This window comes from Mobula birostris, chromosome 10 (genome assembly GCF_030028105.1).
Source record: "Mobula birostris isolate sMobBir1 chromosome 10, sMobBir1.hap1, whole genome shotgun sequence".
NCBI classification, from domain to species: Eukaryota; Metazoa; Chordata; class Chondrichthyes; order Myliobatiformes; family Myliobatidae; genus Mobula; species Mobula birostris.
The window spans coordinates 104367393-104381698 of NC_092379.1; the positions used below are offsets into that span (position 1 = coordinate 104367393).

Here is a 14306-nt window from a genome sequence, read left to right on the forward strand (position 1 = left end):
TAATTAACCCATTATCAATGTTAGGCTTAATAGCCTAAACAAATGAATTCCATTTCTTTAATGATTTTCATAGTCTTTCACTTTAATAATGCATTAATAAATCCAGAAGAAAAAAGAATGGATATACGGGTAGATATTACCCATCAATGAATGCAGATGCTCAGTAAACAAACTGACACTCCCGCATTTTGTTATCATTTTATTTCGATGCAGAAACACTCCACCATCAATCAGAGATTAAAAGAAACATTGCGGTTAAAGGGTAGCGTGGAGAAAAGAAGTATTTAATGTAGAAAACACACTGGGATCAAAGTGAGGTGGAACACTTACTGGGGCTAGGAATGAGCTTGTAAACTAGAACAAAGTTCCAGCTGGTCCTTATTAAAGTATAACATATAGACTCTGGGCTCTGGCTTAGTGTGCAATTCTGTCACGGAATAGGGAAGGATTCCAATATCTACATTTGTAATTAAAGGTATGGTAACATCCACTCTGGCAGAAAAAAATGTTGCAGGAATCCAACCAGCCTCCTTCACGGTAGCACAAAAATCTAATACAACATCAGAAATGTTGTGATTTTACAACATGTTCCTGAAGGACAGTCTGATATCTGGTGGCTTGTATCCAGCATCTGTAAATTGGCTGCAGTCATAAGGCTGGATGACGCATTGAGCAATCCCACCATGACTCCTTGTACTTATACCTTCGCTGTACATTTGAAAATATTCTTTCAGACTAATATGGAGTGATTAAGATATTTCAGTGTTATATTTTATCTTATATTCTATATGATTAAAAATTATTACTGGTACTTATATATCTTCAGATAGAAAGATCCAGGGAACACTCCAGACAGACTTTTGTCTTGTTTTTGTTTTGCTCTCCTGAGTTAGGGTGGCTGTTAACCCTTTGAGTTCTGCAGGGACATTTCTGCATCAAAACAAATCAAATTCCAATATTTTGAGAGTCATATGAATTAAGAAATATTTAGAAGGTCTGCACAAAGACATATTCAAATTAGAAATATAGAGTCAATACAGTGTAAACAGAACAGAGAAGAAATAAAATCTAGATTTTTGTGGAATTAGGTACCCTCAGTACTCAAAGGGTTATCTATGAACATATGATGGAAGATTTGCCCCTTAACCTATATGATCTCAGATGCACAGGATTTGACAGGTTTTAACATTACAAATAGGTAAAAGCATAATCATCATTGCTCTAAACCCAAATGCTCAGATGTTTAAATGAGGTGCTTTCATTGACACAATAGGGAACCATAACTTCAGTCCTACAGCTACCAACAGAACTCCACTTATCAATTCACAGTGGCCCCCAATACAAAATTAAACATTAAAACTGAAAGGTCAGAAAGATAGATACCACACACCACAAAATGCCTGTTGATGCTGTGCAACATTCTTTAACTCAGCCCAATAAACCCAAGCAGAAACTGTACAAAATCGTCTATAGGGAAGTGCTTTCTTCTTAAAAAAAAATCACTGATTCCCCATCGATCATGTCCACCATTTGGTTTTTGCAGATCTAAAAAACTATAGGATTAGCGGGGGCAAGAGTGTAGGGCCTGTGGGGGAAGCATTATTATCAGCTGGCTGAAATACTTGATAATTGCAGGAATCTTCCTCCAGCTATAAAATACTTGGATGAAAGCCTAACAAGCAAAAGAAAAATAACCTGATTTATTTTTCTGTGGCTGGAAAAAATAGTTTAGAATTTAATGTGCAGTTGGTCAGTGGGACTTCTTTAGAGTTTGATTACAATAACTTGCCCCTTATAATTAATAATTGAGATTTATTGTTGCTTGATAAGGTGAAGAACAACAATACACAAAAGGATTAGATATAGCATGAAAAGATGGGTATAGAGTTAATTGAACAGAGAATGAATGAGAGAAAGAGGAATAATACTGTAGGACGGCAAACACAGAACAGAGAGACTTAGGTAATGCCTTTAACATCCCAAGTGTTTCACAGCCAATTTTGGTAATTATTATTAAATTGTGCACATCAGGCTCCCGGAAACAATTATGTTAACATGATCGAGTTTTGTTGTGGAAACATTGTGCAAAGTGGGGAATATTGGCTAGAGTGCAGCACAGCGCAATTGCCATGATTAGCTGAGGAAGCAGTAGGGTTTCAATCAACAGCTCCAAAAGTGCATTGCCGTACTGCGAGGAAATGCCCACATCGGTTTTTGTGCTTCTGGAGTAGGGTTTATACTCAAAGCCTTCTGACTCAAGAGGCAAGATTGCCAGCTGTCAAACAGGGTAATGTATAGGAAGTCTTTGAATGAATGACATAGTTAAAAATTGATGATAGAATGGTGAAGATAGGGGAATAAACTTACAGGCAATGAATGAAAACTAATGTTTACATCTTACAAATATGGGCAACTTGAAATGTCTTTCATTTGTGTATCTGCGAAGATTGGCTATAATCATGGAAATTGAACTTCCATCAATTATTTGCCATGTTACAAACAGAGTTTGGAATTTTAACCAAATGTTATCATCCAAACTTTCTGACTTTCAAAAATTGGATAATAGGGTGAGGAACAAGTGAAATAGCATCCAATTCTATTTTCAGGGAATTGAGAGTAATGTGCTGTTACTTAGAATTGGAAATTGTGTTCAAATTTGGGAAGTGATTATCTACTTCCTTCCCTTCAGTCTAGTTCAGGAAGTACTGAAAGGAACCCTGGAGGAGAGGTTTCATATGGTGCATTGAGAGTGCGCAACCAGTGAAGTTCTCAATCTGCTTACTGCATCTCCAAAGGGAGCTTGTCCGTAGAATGAATAAGAAACTGAAACAGCTTTTATTGTTAGAGGGCAATGGGAGATGGGTTGATGTCCATAATTAGTGGTTTTTGGGAGTGAGGTGGACTCAGGATGATTATTCTTGCTTCTATGACAAATTTTAAAAATGTAAACTTTTTTTTCTGTTGGGTCAGCTGTGTAGCTTACTGAGCAGAGCTACCTGACTAATGTACTGCTTGTCATGTTCAATTTAGTTGGCATAAAACAGAGATTTATATATGAAAATGCTTAATGCCTATTTGAAGCAGCAATTAAGGTTGCTAGAAAATGTACTTAATCAAAATGTGGTCCAACATTTGTTAGGAGCCCCCGGGATATAGGAGATTTTCCTCAGAAAACAGTACATTTTGCACCTGTTTTTCCAACCACAAAACAGGTATAATGAGGACCAATTTCAGCCCCTTAACACTTTCAATCCAATCCTACTAAACACACATCCACAACATAAAGAAGGCTCCAAAACTCATTAAAAACCTTTGACCAGCATGCAGAGTATGTGTCATTGCTTGGTATGGTGAAGAATTGAGACAATGTAAAAATTCCATTTGAAATTCCCAAGAGATTAATGTGTTTTAGACTTGGATGGAGTTTGGTTATCATGGGAGAAATTTATGTGGGATTGAAGACAACATTCTATTAACAACATGGTCTTCACCAGTCTGGATCAAGCACAGGGATTGAAGCCTAAATCTTATTGAAAACTGTCAGGACATGGAGTGTATCTATGGCACTAAATTGCTTGGCACCCTCTCAATTGCAAACTAGTTTTTCACGAAGTAACATACAGCAACAGATTGCTTATACCAAAATACAAAACAGACACAGTTAAAAACAATCCCCTCCCCCCTCCCCACCGCCCACCACCCACCACCACCAAGAAATTTTGCTGGTTCTAATTTGGCACGTGTCACAATTCACTGTGTATAAAAATCAAGGGGTGCACACTATCTAAAGCTGTATTATTTGCTTTACTTGAATATTCTCCACACAGCCCAAAGAAAATTAAACAGATCTGTAAAAAGTTTGTTAGATTTTTGTCAAGCCACAAAAATACAGAGAGCTTCCCCGATATGTGGGCTTCAGCTCATCATATGGAGAGGGCAACCAGAGGGGTAATGAGTGGGCAAAAAAATGCTTCCCAGGCTGTCAAGGTAAGTGCAATAGCAGTAAAAGAACAGCTTCACTGGCAGCTTGGAGAGAGCTGAAAATGCTGCACTCTTGGATTAGGTACCCTTTTCAATGACTTAGCTATTAATACTGTCCGGTATTACAACAGGGCATTCATTGCAGAAAGGTTCTGGACCCACTTCAGAGTTAACTAATACGAGGACTATTTGAGTAAAAAGAAATGAACTCAAAACAATAACCAAACCTGAGGAGATGATCTCTCCTTCTGCTCTTGACAGTGCTTAATGTTTAATTAAGAACCAAGCGTACCAGGAATTTTCCAGGAGCCTCTCCCGATCTATCACTGCAACCATCCAGTATGTTCGTGAGTCGCACTGGACGTATGGCAGCTCACTGGGAGAACCACCATGGAGAATCCAGGTGACATGCTTTCAGTCTTAGCGTGTGCACACTTCTTCCAATCCCCTTGGTACTAGTATATTCTAAGCTGCTCTAACAGTGATTAAAAAATGCATGGAACATAGCAGCCTGTATGGCTAAGGCATGTGAACAATGAGATAAAGACGGGCAGATGTCTGCCACTGCTTCCCCGCACTGGTAACAAAAGCACTTTCACTTTCCCTCATTTTTGTATTTTTTTTTAACTTTTTCTTAATTTGATTATTATATAAAATGTCAAGTTGTCCTGTTCAAATAAGAAGGCCCGGTGTGAATGTATGTCTTTGTTCCCAGGGAGAGAGCCTTTTGTAAGGATGGCGCAGTGCACATGTTAATTGGATGGTTGTTAAAATCCAGCAGGCTGGAGTAGTCAATGTAGGAAGGGATCTCTACCCGGCGGCTCATTCACTCCCGCCTCCTGGAAGATTAATGCCCAGGACTATACCCGAGTGGTGGAATGTGAATGAGGCAGCCCTGTGCTGTTAAACCCAGCAGCAAAGGTGTTGTAAGGATGCAGGGACTGCATGCCCACCAAGGAATTAGGGATCATAGTGATAGTGTTGGGGGTCATGAGGGGGATGTCATCTGGTGAGCGGCGGAGAGTCAGGGTGTAATCTGGCAGTGAAGGAAGACGCATGGACTCGGGAGCCTGGATATTCTCACACTCGTGGTGGGTTTGGTTCACTTGCAGTGACATGATCTCTTCCTCCTGCGTATGCGCCATATCGTTGCTGGTGTTGCGCTGTGGGCTGGGTTGCTGGTGGGGGTCATTGCGACGCTTGTCCTTGCGGTAGTAGAGAGCAGCGAATGCCAGAACATTGAGGAAAAGTAGTGAGGCTCCCACTGCAATGGTGACGCTTAGTTCGGTGGAGTAGTCCCGCGGGTTCTCAATCAGCAGGGAACCGCTGTCTTGGTCTGCATCCCAGTTGTCCTTCTGTTGCTCATTGGAGTTGAAAGCCGGACTCAAGCCAGAGCCTGGCCGCTTGGTGGTGAAGGGCCACGCCTTGCCGTTGGGACGCCTGGTCGCGTAGGAGATGGGAGTAGTGTTGGGCTGGGGCACCTTTGTGGTGGTGGATGTGTACTGGAACATGTCGTGCAGGTTGTACAGGTGAGGGACCAGGTGCTTCCAAAAGGCCACCTTGGTAGCACGGTAGTGTTCGCGCACTCGTGGCTTCAGACCAATGTGGAGGTAAAGCTGATCTCGTGGGTTGTACTTGGACCAAGCCACTTCTTCAAAGCGGTTTGCTTTCGTGTGGATGAACTTAGTATCTTGTGGTACTGGCTTGTTGGGATCACTGAAAGGAGAAAGAAAACAATTCTGATTAGATATAGAAAAATGTTCTAATATGTTTATCAGGATAGTTGTTGAGTTATTGGTCCAATTCTGTATAAAATAAGAGCAATTAATGTAATATGCAATATACATCAATATTTATCAGTATCTATGGACAACACTAATCCCCAGATAATGGATCCATGTAGTTTACTTTGAGTGACATAGATTCACCAGATTTATTCCTAAGATGGAAGAACAGATGCCATGAAGAGAGACTGGGACATTTGGGCAGACTTAATCTTCATTGAAATTAATAAAATTTTAATAGGACTCAACCAAGTAGATGCAGGAAGATTGTTCCTAAAAGTGGGGAGTCCAGAACTAGGAGTCACATTCTAAAGATATAAGGAAAGCCATTTAGATGGAGATGCGGAGAAATTTCCTCTTGCAGAAAGTGATGAACCTGTGGAATGCTCTGTCACAGAAGACAATTAAGGCCAGATCATCAAATATATCCAGAAAGGAGTTATACATAGTCCTAATACCTCATCACATCAAGGGGTATTGGGAGAAAGCAGGAATGGGGACTGTATTTGGATAAACAGCTATGAACATATTGAAAAGTGGAATGGGCTTGAAAGGCAAATTATCTATTTCTACTTCTATTTTCTACATGTCAATCTAGTCAGAAGGAACCTCTAGGCACCAATTGACTGCTAAGAAACTGAATAACGAATGTGAGCGCATTTATGAAGTTATGTTCATGCAAGACTTTAATGGGTATTAATCAAAATTAGTTATCATGGGGTGAAAGCTGGTTTTGGCCAATGAACATTAGCATTGGTGTGGCAAAATACACCACAGTCAGAACACCCAAGGTCAGTTAAAATTTGGTCTTGAGTTTCATTAACAATTTTGTGCAACTTTTGGCACCTGTAAGCCTTTACTGATAGCTTTCACATTATACTAAAGGACCAGATGAATTTAGTTACAGTCCAGATGTCTATATGGTTCCACTGCAAAAGTGATATGTAATAAAATTACATATCACATAATGATTGAATTAAGATCTCAAGTTAAAAAAGTGTGCCTGAGAAGCTGTTCAATTGTTATATAGTTCATTCTGATGTAGTTCACTTGGTTTGCTTAAAATATCCTAAAGGTAAAATCAAGGAGGCTGATTGAAGCAATGTATTCTTGCTGACTCCAAGTAATGGCAGAAAAATTGAAAACAATAGCTTTTCTTTTGTGCTGCTTACAGAGTCAGTGAAAAGTCCCAACTGGCCTGGCTTCACTGCCAAAATATTTCAGCAACAACAGGCCTCAAGTAAGCATTGGAAGGTCCCAACAAGCATAAATATTGGAGGCTTGGATTTCAATTTCCAGAAGGCTATATAAAGAAGGCACTGTACAAAGCAAGGGCCTATGGGTTGGTAGGTAGTATATTGGCATCAGAGCCAGTAGATAGGTTGTATTCTTGGGAGTTTTATCACATGACCTTCCACCTTTAACTGCTCCACCTACACTCAGTGATCACTTTATTAGGTAGGTCTGTATGCCTGCTCATAAATGCAAATATCTAATCAGCCAATCATGTGGCAGGAAAACAATGCATTAAAGATGCACACAAGAGGTTCAGTTATTGTTCAGACCAATGGGGAATAAATGTGTTCTAAGTGACTGACCGTGGAATGGTTGTTGCTGCCAGACAGGGTAGTTTGAGTGTTTCAGAAACACACAACCGTCTCTGGAGTATAGAGTGAAATGTGCAAAAAACAAAAATATAACATCCAGTGAGTGGCAGTTCTGTGTGCAGAAGAACATCTCTGCACATACAACATGTTAAAGCTTGAAGTGGATGAAATGCAACAGTAGAAGACCACAAAGAAACACTCAGTGGTCACTTTATTAGGTACAGCAGAAAAATAGAAATAGGCTCAGGAGGTACCTAATAAATTGGCCACTGACAGTAATTCAGCTTGTGATGATAATAACAACTGTTTTCTGGTGCCCTTGTCCCTGGTGGTTTGCAAGGGTATCCTAGGAATTAAAGTTTAATTCCTATAGACATTGAGTAATCTGAGCCAGAAGTCAACTTCATCTTCTGGGCGCCTGAAGAATATACAATGAATTTTACAATGCTTTTAAAGGTCAGCCAGTCCCATTGCTAACTATCAATGTTAAACTGGAAGTGTGTGTGTGTTGGATGATGGAGGGTGGGGCCGCTTGGGATCAATTGCAAATGTCTGTCACAATCTGACAAGCTTTCCATTTTTCACTCTAATGCATTCTTGTAATTCAAAAATCCATTCTAATAAACTGAAATGCAGTGCAGGTTTGGTGAGGAGAAATTAAAACGTTCATATGAATTAATTGACATGATTGATAAATTTGCTAGAGGGTGTAGCAAACAGAATGAATGAGAGGGAACCTGTATTTGGATTTCTGGAATGCCACATCAAAAGGGTTCTGTACAAGATAAGAGTCCATAGGCTTAGGGGCAAATACATGCATACCTGTGTTACAGCATCTTAGGTGATGAAAATTCATCCTTACGGAATTCACAAATCACTACTAAAAGATTTGAAATACAGAATTAAAGCTTGCTTTTACGGAACTTATGTGTCAATCTTTGTTCATCTTGTACTTCTTGAAGCATGTACAAATCTCGTTAAGAAAAATTGCAACACAGATGGTTTCCTAAGAAGACATCCTCACATAATGTGGTGTTGCTTGTATATTGGCATAGAAACGTGACCTGACTCTATGTTAATTAACAGAAACAGAGAGTCGGGTCACATTTTGATTGGCAATCACCAATGAGCTTAGTGCTTACGGAACATCTATATTATTTATTGGTAAGAATTATTGAATACATTGGAGCCAGATTTGACCATAATACAAACCATAGATTAGTTAGCAAATAATGAGGAGGAAATAAAGAAGCTCTATAGGGATTTAGACAAAGTGAGTCAGATAAGTTGTCAGATGGCATCTACTGTGGGAAAATGCAAGGTTATGCTCTTCAGAAGCAAATTATTATTTTAATGTTGTGAGACTAAAAAGGGATCTGTGGAGCCTTAGCACATAAAATTCAAAATAATTACCATGTAAGTGCAATAAGTATAGGTGATCACTGTGTAGCCACAGTTTGGGTTATGGGAATTCACCCTTACATATTTATAAATTGCTATTCAAAAATTTGAGATACGAAATAATACTAATGCTCAATGATCTTGTGTAAATAAATAGTAACTAAGTTAACCTGAAGTTTTGTTTCAACTCACATTTCTTGACATATGCATAGATGCTAAGAGGATGCAGGGTGACTTGGATAGGTTGGGTGAGTGGGCAAATTCATGGCAGATGCAATTTAATGTGGATAAATGTGAAGTTATCCACTTTGGTGGCAAAAATAGGAAAACAGATTATTATCTGAATGGTGGCCGATTAGGAAAAGGGGAGGTGCAACGAGACCTGGGTGTCATTATACACCAGTCATTGAAAGTGGGCATGCAGGTACAGCAGGCGGTGAAAAAGGCGAATGGTATGCTGGCATTTATAGCGAGAGGATTCGAGTACAGGAGCAGGGAGGTACTACTGCAGTTGTAGAAGGCCTTGGTGAGACCACACCTGGAGTATTGTGTGCAGTTTTGGTCCCCTAATCTGAGGAAAGACATCCTTGCCATAGAGGGAGTACAAAGAAGGTTCACCAGATTGATTCCTGGGATGGCAGGACTTTCATATGAAGAAAGACTGGATGAACTGGGCTTGTACTCGTTGGAATTTAGAAGATTGAGGGAGGATCTGATTGAAACGTATAAGATCCTAAAGGGATTGGACAGGTTAGATGCAGGAAGATTGTTCCCAATGTTGGGGAAGTCCAGAACGAGGGGCCACAGTTTGAGGATAGAGGGGAAGCCTTTTAGGACCGAGATTAGGAAAAACTTCTTAACACAGAGAGTGGTGAATCTGTGGAATTCTCTGCCACAGGAAACAGTTGAGGCCAGTTCATTGGCTATATTTAAGAGGGAGTTAGATATGGCCCTTGTGGCTATGGGAGTCAGGGGGTATGGAGGGAAGGCTGGGGCGGGGTTCTGAGTTGGATGATCAGCCATGATCATAATAAATGGCGGTGCAGGCTCGAAGGGCCGAATGGCCTACTCCTGCACCTATTTTCTATGTTTCTATGACAAGCTTAGAATGCTGAAAACTGCAGTAGATGGTTGTCTAGGAACAAACCTACTTGAACATGGGCAATAAATACAGGTTGTCTGTAATTAGGAATATTAAGAAATGTTTACCTTCATTGGGAAGGGATGCTTTGCTGTGACATGATAGGATGTTGGTCAATTGCGGCTGGAGTACTGTGTACAGTTGTGTTCGTATTTAAGAAAGCCTACACAAGTGTTGGGAAAATGCAGAGAATGTTTACTACCTGATTTCTAGGATGAAAGAGTTGATGTGAAAGGATAAGCAGGCAAGGCCTATATTTGTAAGAAGTTTAGAGAATGAGAGATAGCTTCAGTGAAATACATAAGATTCTGAGGGAGATTGATAGGGTTGATGCTGTGGGGCTACTTTCCCCAGTAGTTCATTTAAAACTAATGGACATATTTTCGAAATGAGGAGTCATTTGTTTAAGACAGAGATCAGGATGGTTTCTTTTTCTCATCAGTGTCATGACTGTGGTATTTTCTATCTCTAGAAGTAGTGAAAGTAGCAAGGATACAGGAATGTATTTAAGGTTGGATTCTTCAATATTCATCACCAAAAAGAATTCAGTTTTCAGTCACAACAAAATCTAGCTCTCTGTCCTCATTTATAGTCTTCATTACCCTAACTCAATCCCCCCATCCATTCCCTCAGGTTCACTCACATCTATATCCTTACTCCCATCCCTTTTTCCCCCCATTCTCTCTTCATTTCTTATCCTTCCTTACCTAAACACTTATAATTTGCTACCTTAATTTCTGGACAGATGCTGCTCCCTATTTGGTTTAACTCTACCACTTGGGGAATCAGCCTTTTCTAATAATAGAGGTGGTAAGAATACATACTGCAGCTGGGGTCTCACTGTTCCATATTATTTCCTAATAAGTGCAAAAAAGACTCCATTAACCAAGGTTAGATCAAGGTTCTATTGAAATGATGACATTCTGTGCTAAATCTTCAAAAATTGGTTCAATTGGTTATAGGTTTGATTTAGCATGTGAACTATCTGCTGGGCACTTCTATTCCAGGTTCTGTACCCTGACTTAAGAGTGTTCAAGTGCAGACTGTCAAGGCCAATACCTGGCTGCCCTCAAGAGCATTGGAATGGAAAATTGACCAGAAATATTAAAGACCACGTATGCTTCAGCTCTTCTAACTGTGATACTGTGTCTACGTTGAAGCTGGTTTCTGCCAGGATTTCCAGGTGCTGAGAGCAATCAGTTGGGAGACAATGCTGGCTGATTCTTTCTGCCTGAAACCATACAAAGAAATATATAACATCCCATGGTTCTTCATGAAACCATGTACATGCAGTTACCGGTGCTGTTTACAAGGGAAACTGATATATGGGGATACATTGTTGGAATATGCCTTTTATGTTGTTTTGTTGGTCTAAAGGCATTCAAGATAGGATCCCTATTCATTTCTACAGATACTTAAGGATCATTTTCAATTTAATCATAAGATGCTCAATACCTACAGTTACATTTTAAGGAAATCACTAAAATAGCAATGCTTTAAAAGCTGTGTGTTAAAATAGGTATCTAGTTTTATAAATTCATGAAATGGGAATTTCTGCTATAAAACATTTAAAATGCAGACAAAGGAATGGAGGACTAAAATAAACTGGTCAGTTTTGCTTTTCAAATGCAAACAATAAAGCACGAGGCTTTTAATCTATTAACAAGAGATCTTTACATGGCATTTTAGCTTCTGAAAGAATACAGTTGACAAGAGTAGAGGCATTGAAGGTAATTTTTTATTCCTCAATAACAAATAAATTAAAATGCATGGTAGAGTGAAATGGTAATAAATTCATAAGCCAATAGAATTTATCTGGAAAGAAAATTTTGGCTAAATGTGAAATATATTAACTGAATGTAGCAGTTAAGGGAAAATAAATAGAAGTGATGTGAGGTTTTAAAAGATTTGTTTAGATAGATATCCTTGAGAAATGCTGCTCACAAGAATAGTACTCACAGCTTTATGATAGTAATTGGAACGTAAAGTTAACAGTTGCTGAGTAAGGTTGCAAAGAAAGAAAGAACTGCTAATATAATAGGTGTATTCATGCATAAGAATGGACCAGCTTTTACTGTTATATAGAGATGGCAACACAGGGATTATTATAACAAAAGAAACCGAGTGTGTGACTGTGAGATGCAGAGAGCTATGGTAAAATTTAGTGTAAAATATCACAGAATAACCAAAAAATTATGGTTTATAAGACAGTACATTCTGCAGAGCAGATCACATGCTGGCTTCAGTTTAACACTCTGATCAACCCACACAGAATAGATGGCTTTGTGGCCAAGTTTGTGTTAATTTTGAAGAAATAGGGAGTCTGCAGAAAGACTTAGACAGATTGGGAGAAGGGGCAAAGAAGTGGCAGATGGAATACTTTGTTGGGAAGTGCATTGCCATACACTTTGGTAGAAGGAGCAAAGGCATACACTATTTTCTAGTGAGTTCAGAAGTCGGAGGTGTAAAGGGTCTTCGGAATCTTAGTGCAGGATTCCCTCAATATTAAGTTGCATGTCCAATCAGTAGTAAAGAAGGCAAATGCAATGTTAGCATTCATTTTGAGAGGACTAGAAAACAAAAACAAAAACAATGATGTAATGCTGAGGCTTTATGAGGCATTTAGTCAGATGTACTTGGAGTATTGTGAGCAGTTTTGGACTCCTTACCTGAGAAAAGATGTGTTGACATTGGAGAGAGTCCAGAGGAGGTTTATAAGAATCACCCTGGGAATGAAAGAGTTAATGTATGAAGTGCATTTGATGGCTCTGGCCTATAGTCACTGGAGTTTTGAAGAATGAGGGGGGATCTCATTGAAACCAATTTCCCTCGGGATCAATAAGGTATGACTATGACTATGGCTATTGAATATTGAAAGTCCTTGATAGAGTGCAGGTGAATAGGTTGTTACTAGTAGTGGGTGTGTTTATGACCAGAATACAAGGAGGTCCCTTTAGAACAGAGATAAGGAGGAGTTTCTTCAGTCAATGGATGGTGAATCTTTGGAATTCATTGCCACAAGTGGCTGAGGAGTCCAAGTCATTAGGTATATTTAAAGTGGAGGTCCTTGATTGTTAAAGGAGTTAAAGATTACAGGAAGAAGGTAGGAGAATGGGATTGGGCGATATAATAATAGTCAGCTGTGATTGAATAGTAGATCAGACTCAGTGGGCTGAATGGGCTAATTCTGCTCCTATGTATTATACTCCTAAGTTTCAAGAAACACGAGGAAAGGATCTGTCCAGGTAAAGGTGTATCTGTTTTGACTGTGTGTCATCACATTACATTTAATGCATTGTACCCGTTTTGGTTTCAAATAAAGGATTTAGATCATATTACCATAAGACATTGAAACAGAATTAGGCCATTTGGCCCATCGAATCTGTTCTGCCATTTGATTATGAGTGATCCATTTCTTTATGAACCGCATTCTCCTGGATTTTTCAGGTAACCCTTCATGCCCTGACTTATTAAGAATTTATCAACCTCTGCTTTAAATTGAAATGTCTGGCTAAGATGGCAGTAACGGACACATGTGACGGCTTTCTGGTAGTCAAAAAGTTAAGAAATCTGACTAAAAATATTACTAAAATACCTTTTCTGAGGTAAGTTGTGTTAGATTATCACTGCAAACAGAGTGAAGGTCAGGGCCCAGGCATAGGAGATTTGTCTTTACAACTGGCTCGTGTGCTCTGGGCATTGACAGGAGAAGTTGAGGCCAAGCAGAGGAAATTGGTGCCCATACAACTGGCCCAGGTGTGAGGTTGGATCGCTCTGAGCACTGAGCTGATTTGAAGAGCTTGAGAGTGGCTTTGGGTAGTGGATGGGGGCGGGGGGGGGGGGCTGAATCTGGACCTGAGCGAGTCACTGGGTGGCAAAATCTAGGCCCAGAGTGAGTCGCTGGGTGGCATGGTCTAGGCCTTGAGCTTACAGTGGTGCCCAGGTCCTAGTGTGAGGTACTTACTATATACTGTTTATGCAATCTAAACACTGGCCCAGATTGGAGGCGAGAGCTGGTTTCACTCGCTCTCCACGATGTTCACTCCACTCTCCAGGGCGCTGGAGCCTTTCACTGTTCTGTTGTTTGGCCAATTTAAATGCTAACCCAGATAGACTGAAAAGACAGGGTTTTGGGATCTGGGGTGAGAGCTGAATTTGCTTGTTCTCCACGATGATTTCTTCTCTCTCCTTGAGGCTGAGGCTATGATGACTGCCCCAGCTGTTGTGCTCCATGCCTGCTAACATAATGAACTGATAAGTGAGTCTTTGGGCCTACTCCAGCCTGCTCCAGTGTTCGGATCTAAGGATTCAATTTTGATTCAAATTGTAAACAACAGGAATTCTGCAGATGCTGGAAATTCAAGCAACACACATCAAAGTTGCTGGTGAACG

At 39.8% G+C, this 14306-nt stretch overlaps 1 protein-coding gene across 1 annotated transcript in view; it reads right to left on the bottom strand.

The window, feature by feature from the left end:
* Positions 1–3732: 3732 nt before the first annotated feature.
* nlgn3a (neuroligin 3a) overlaps positions 3733–14306 on the bottom strand; it is a 294352-nt gene continuing 283778 nt past the window's right edge. Inside the window, exon 8 of the mRNA XM_072270748.1 lies at positions 3733–5697. Coding sequence (XP_072126849.1) covers positions 4842–5697 — 856 coding nt within the window. The 3' untranslated portion in view covers positions 3733–4841. The remainder of the gene's footprint in view (positions 5698–14306) is intronic.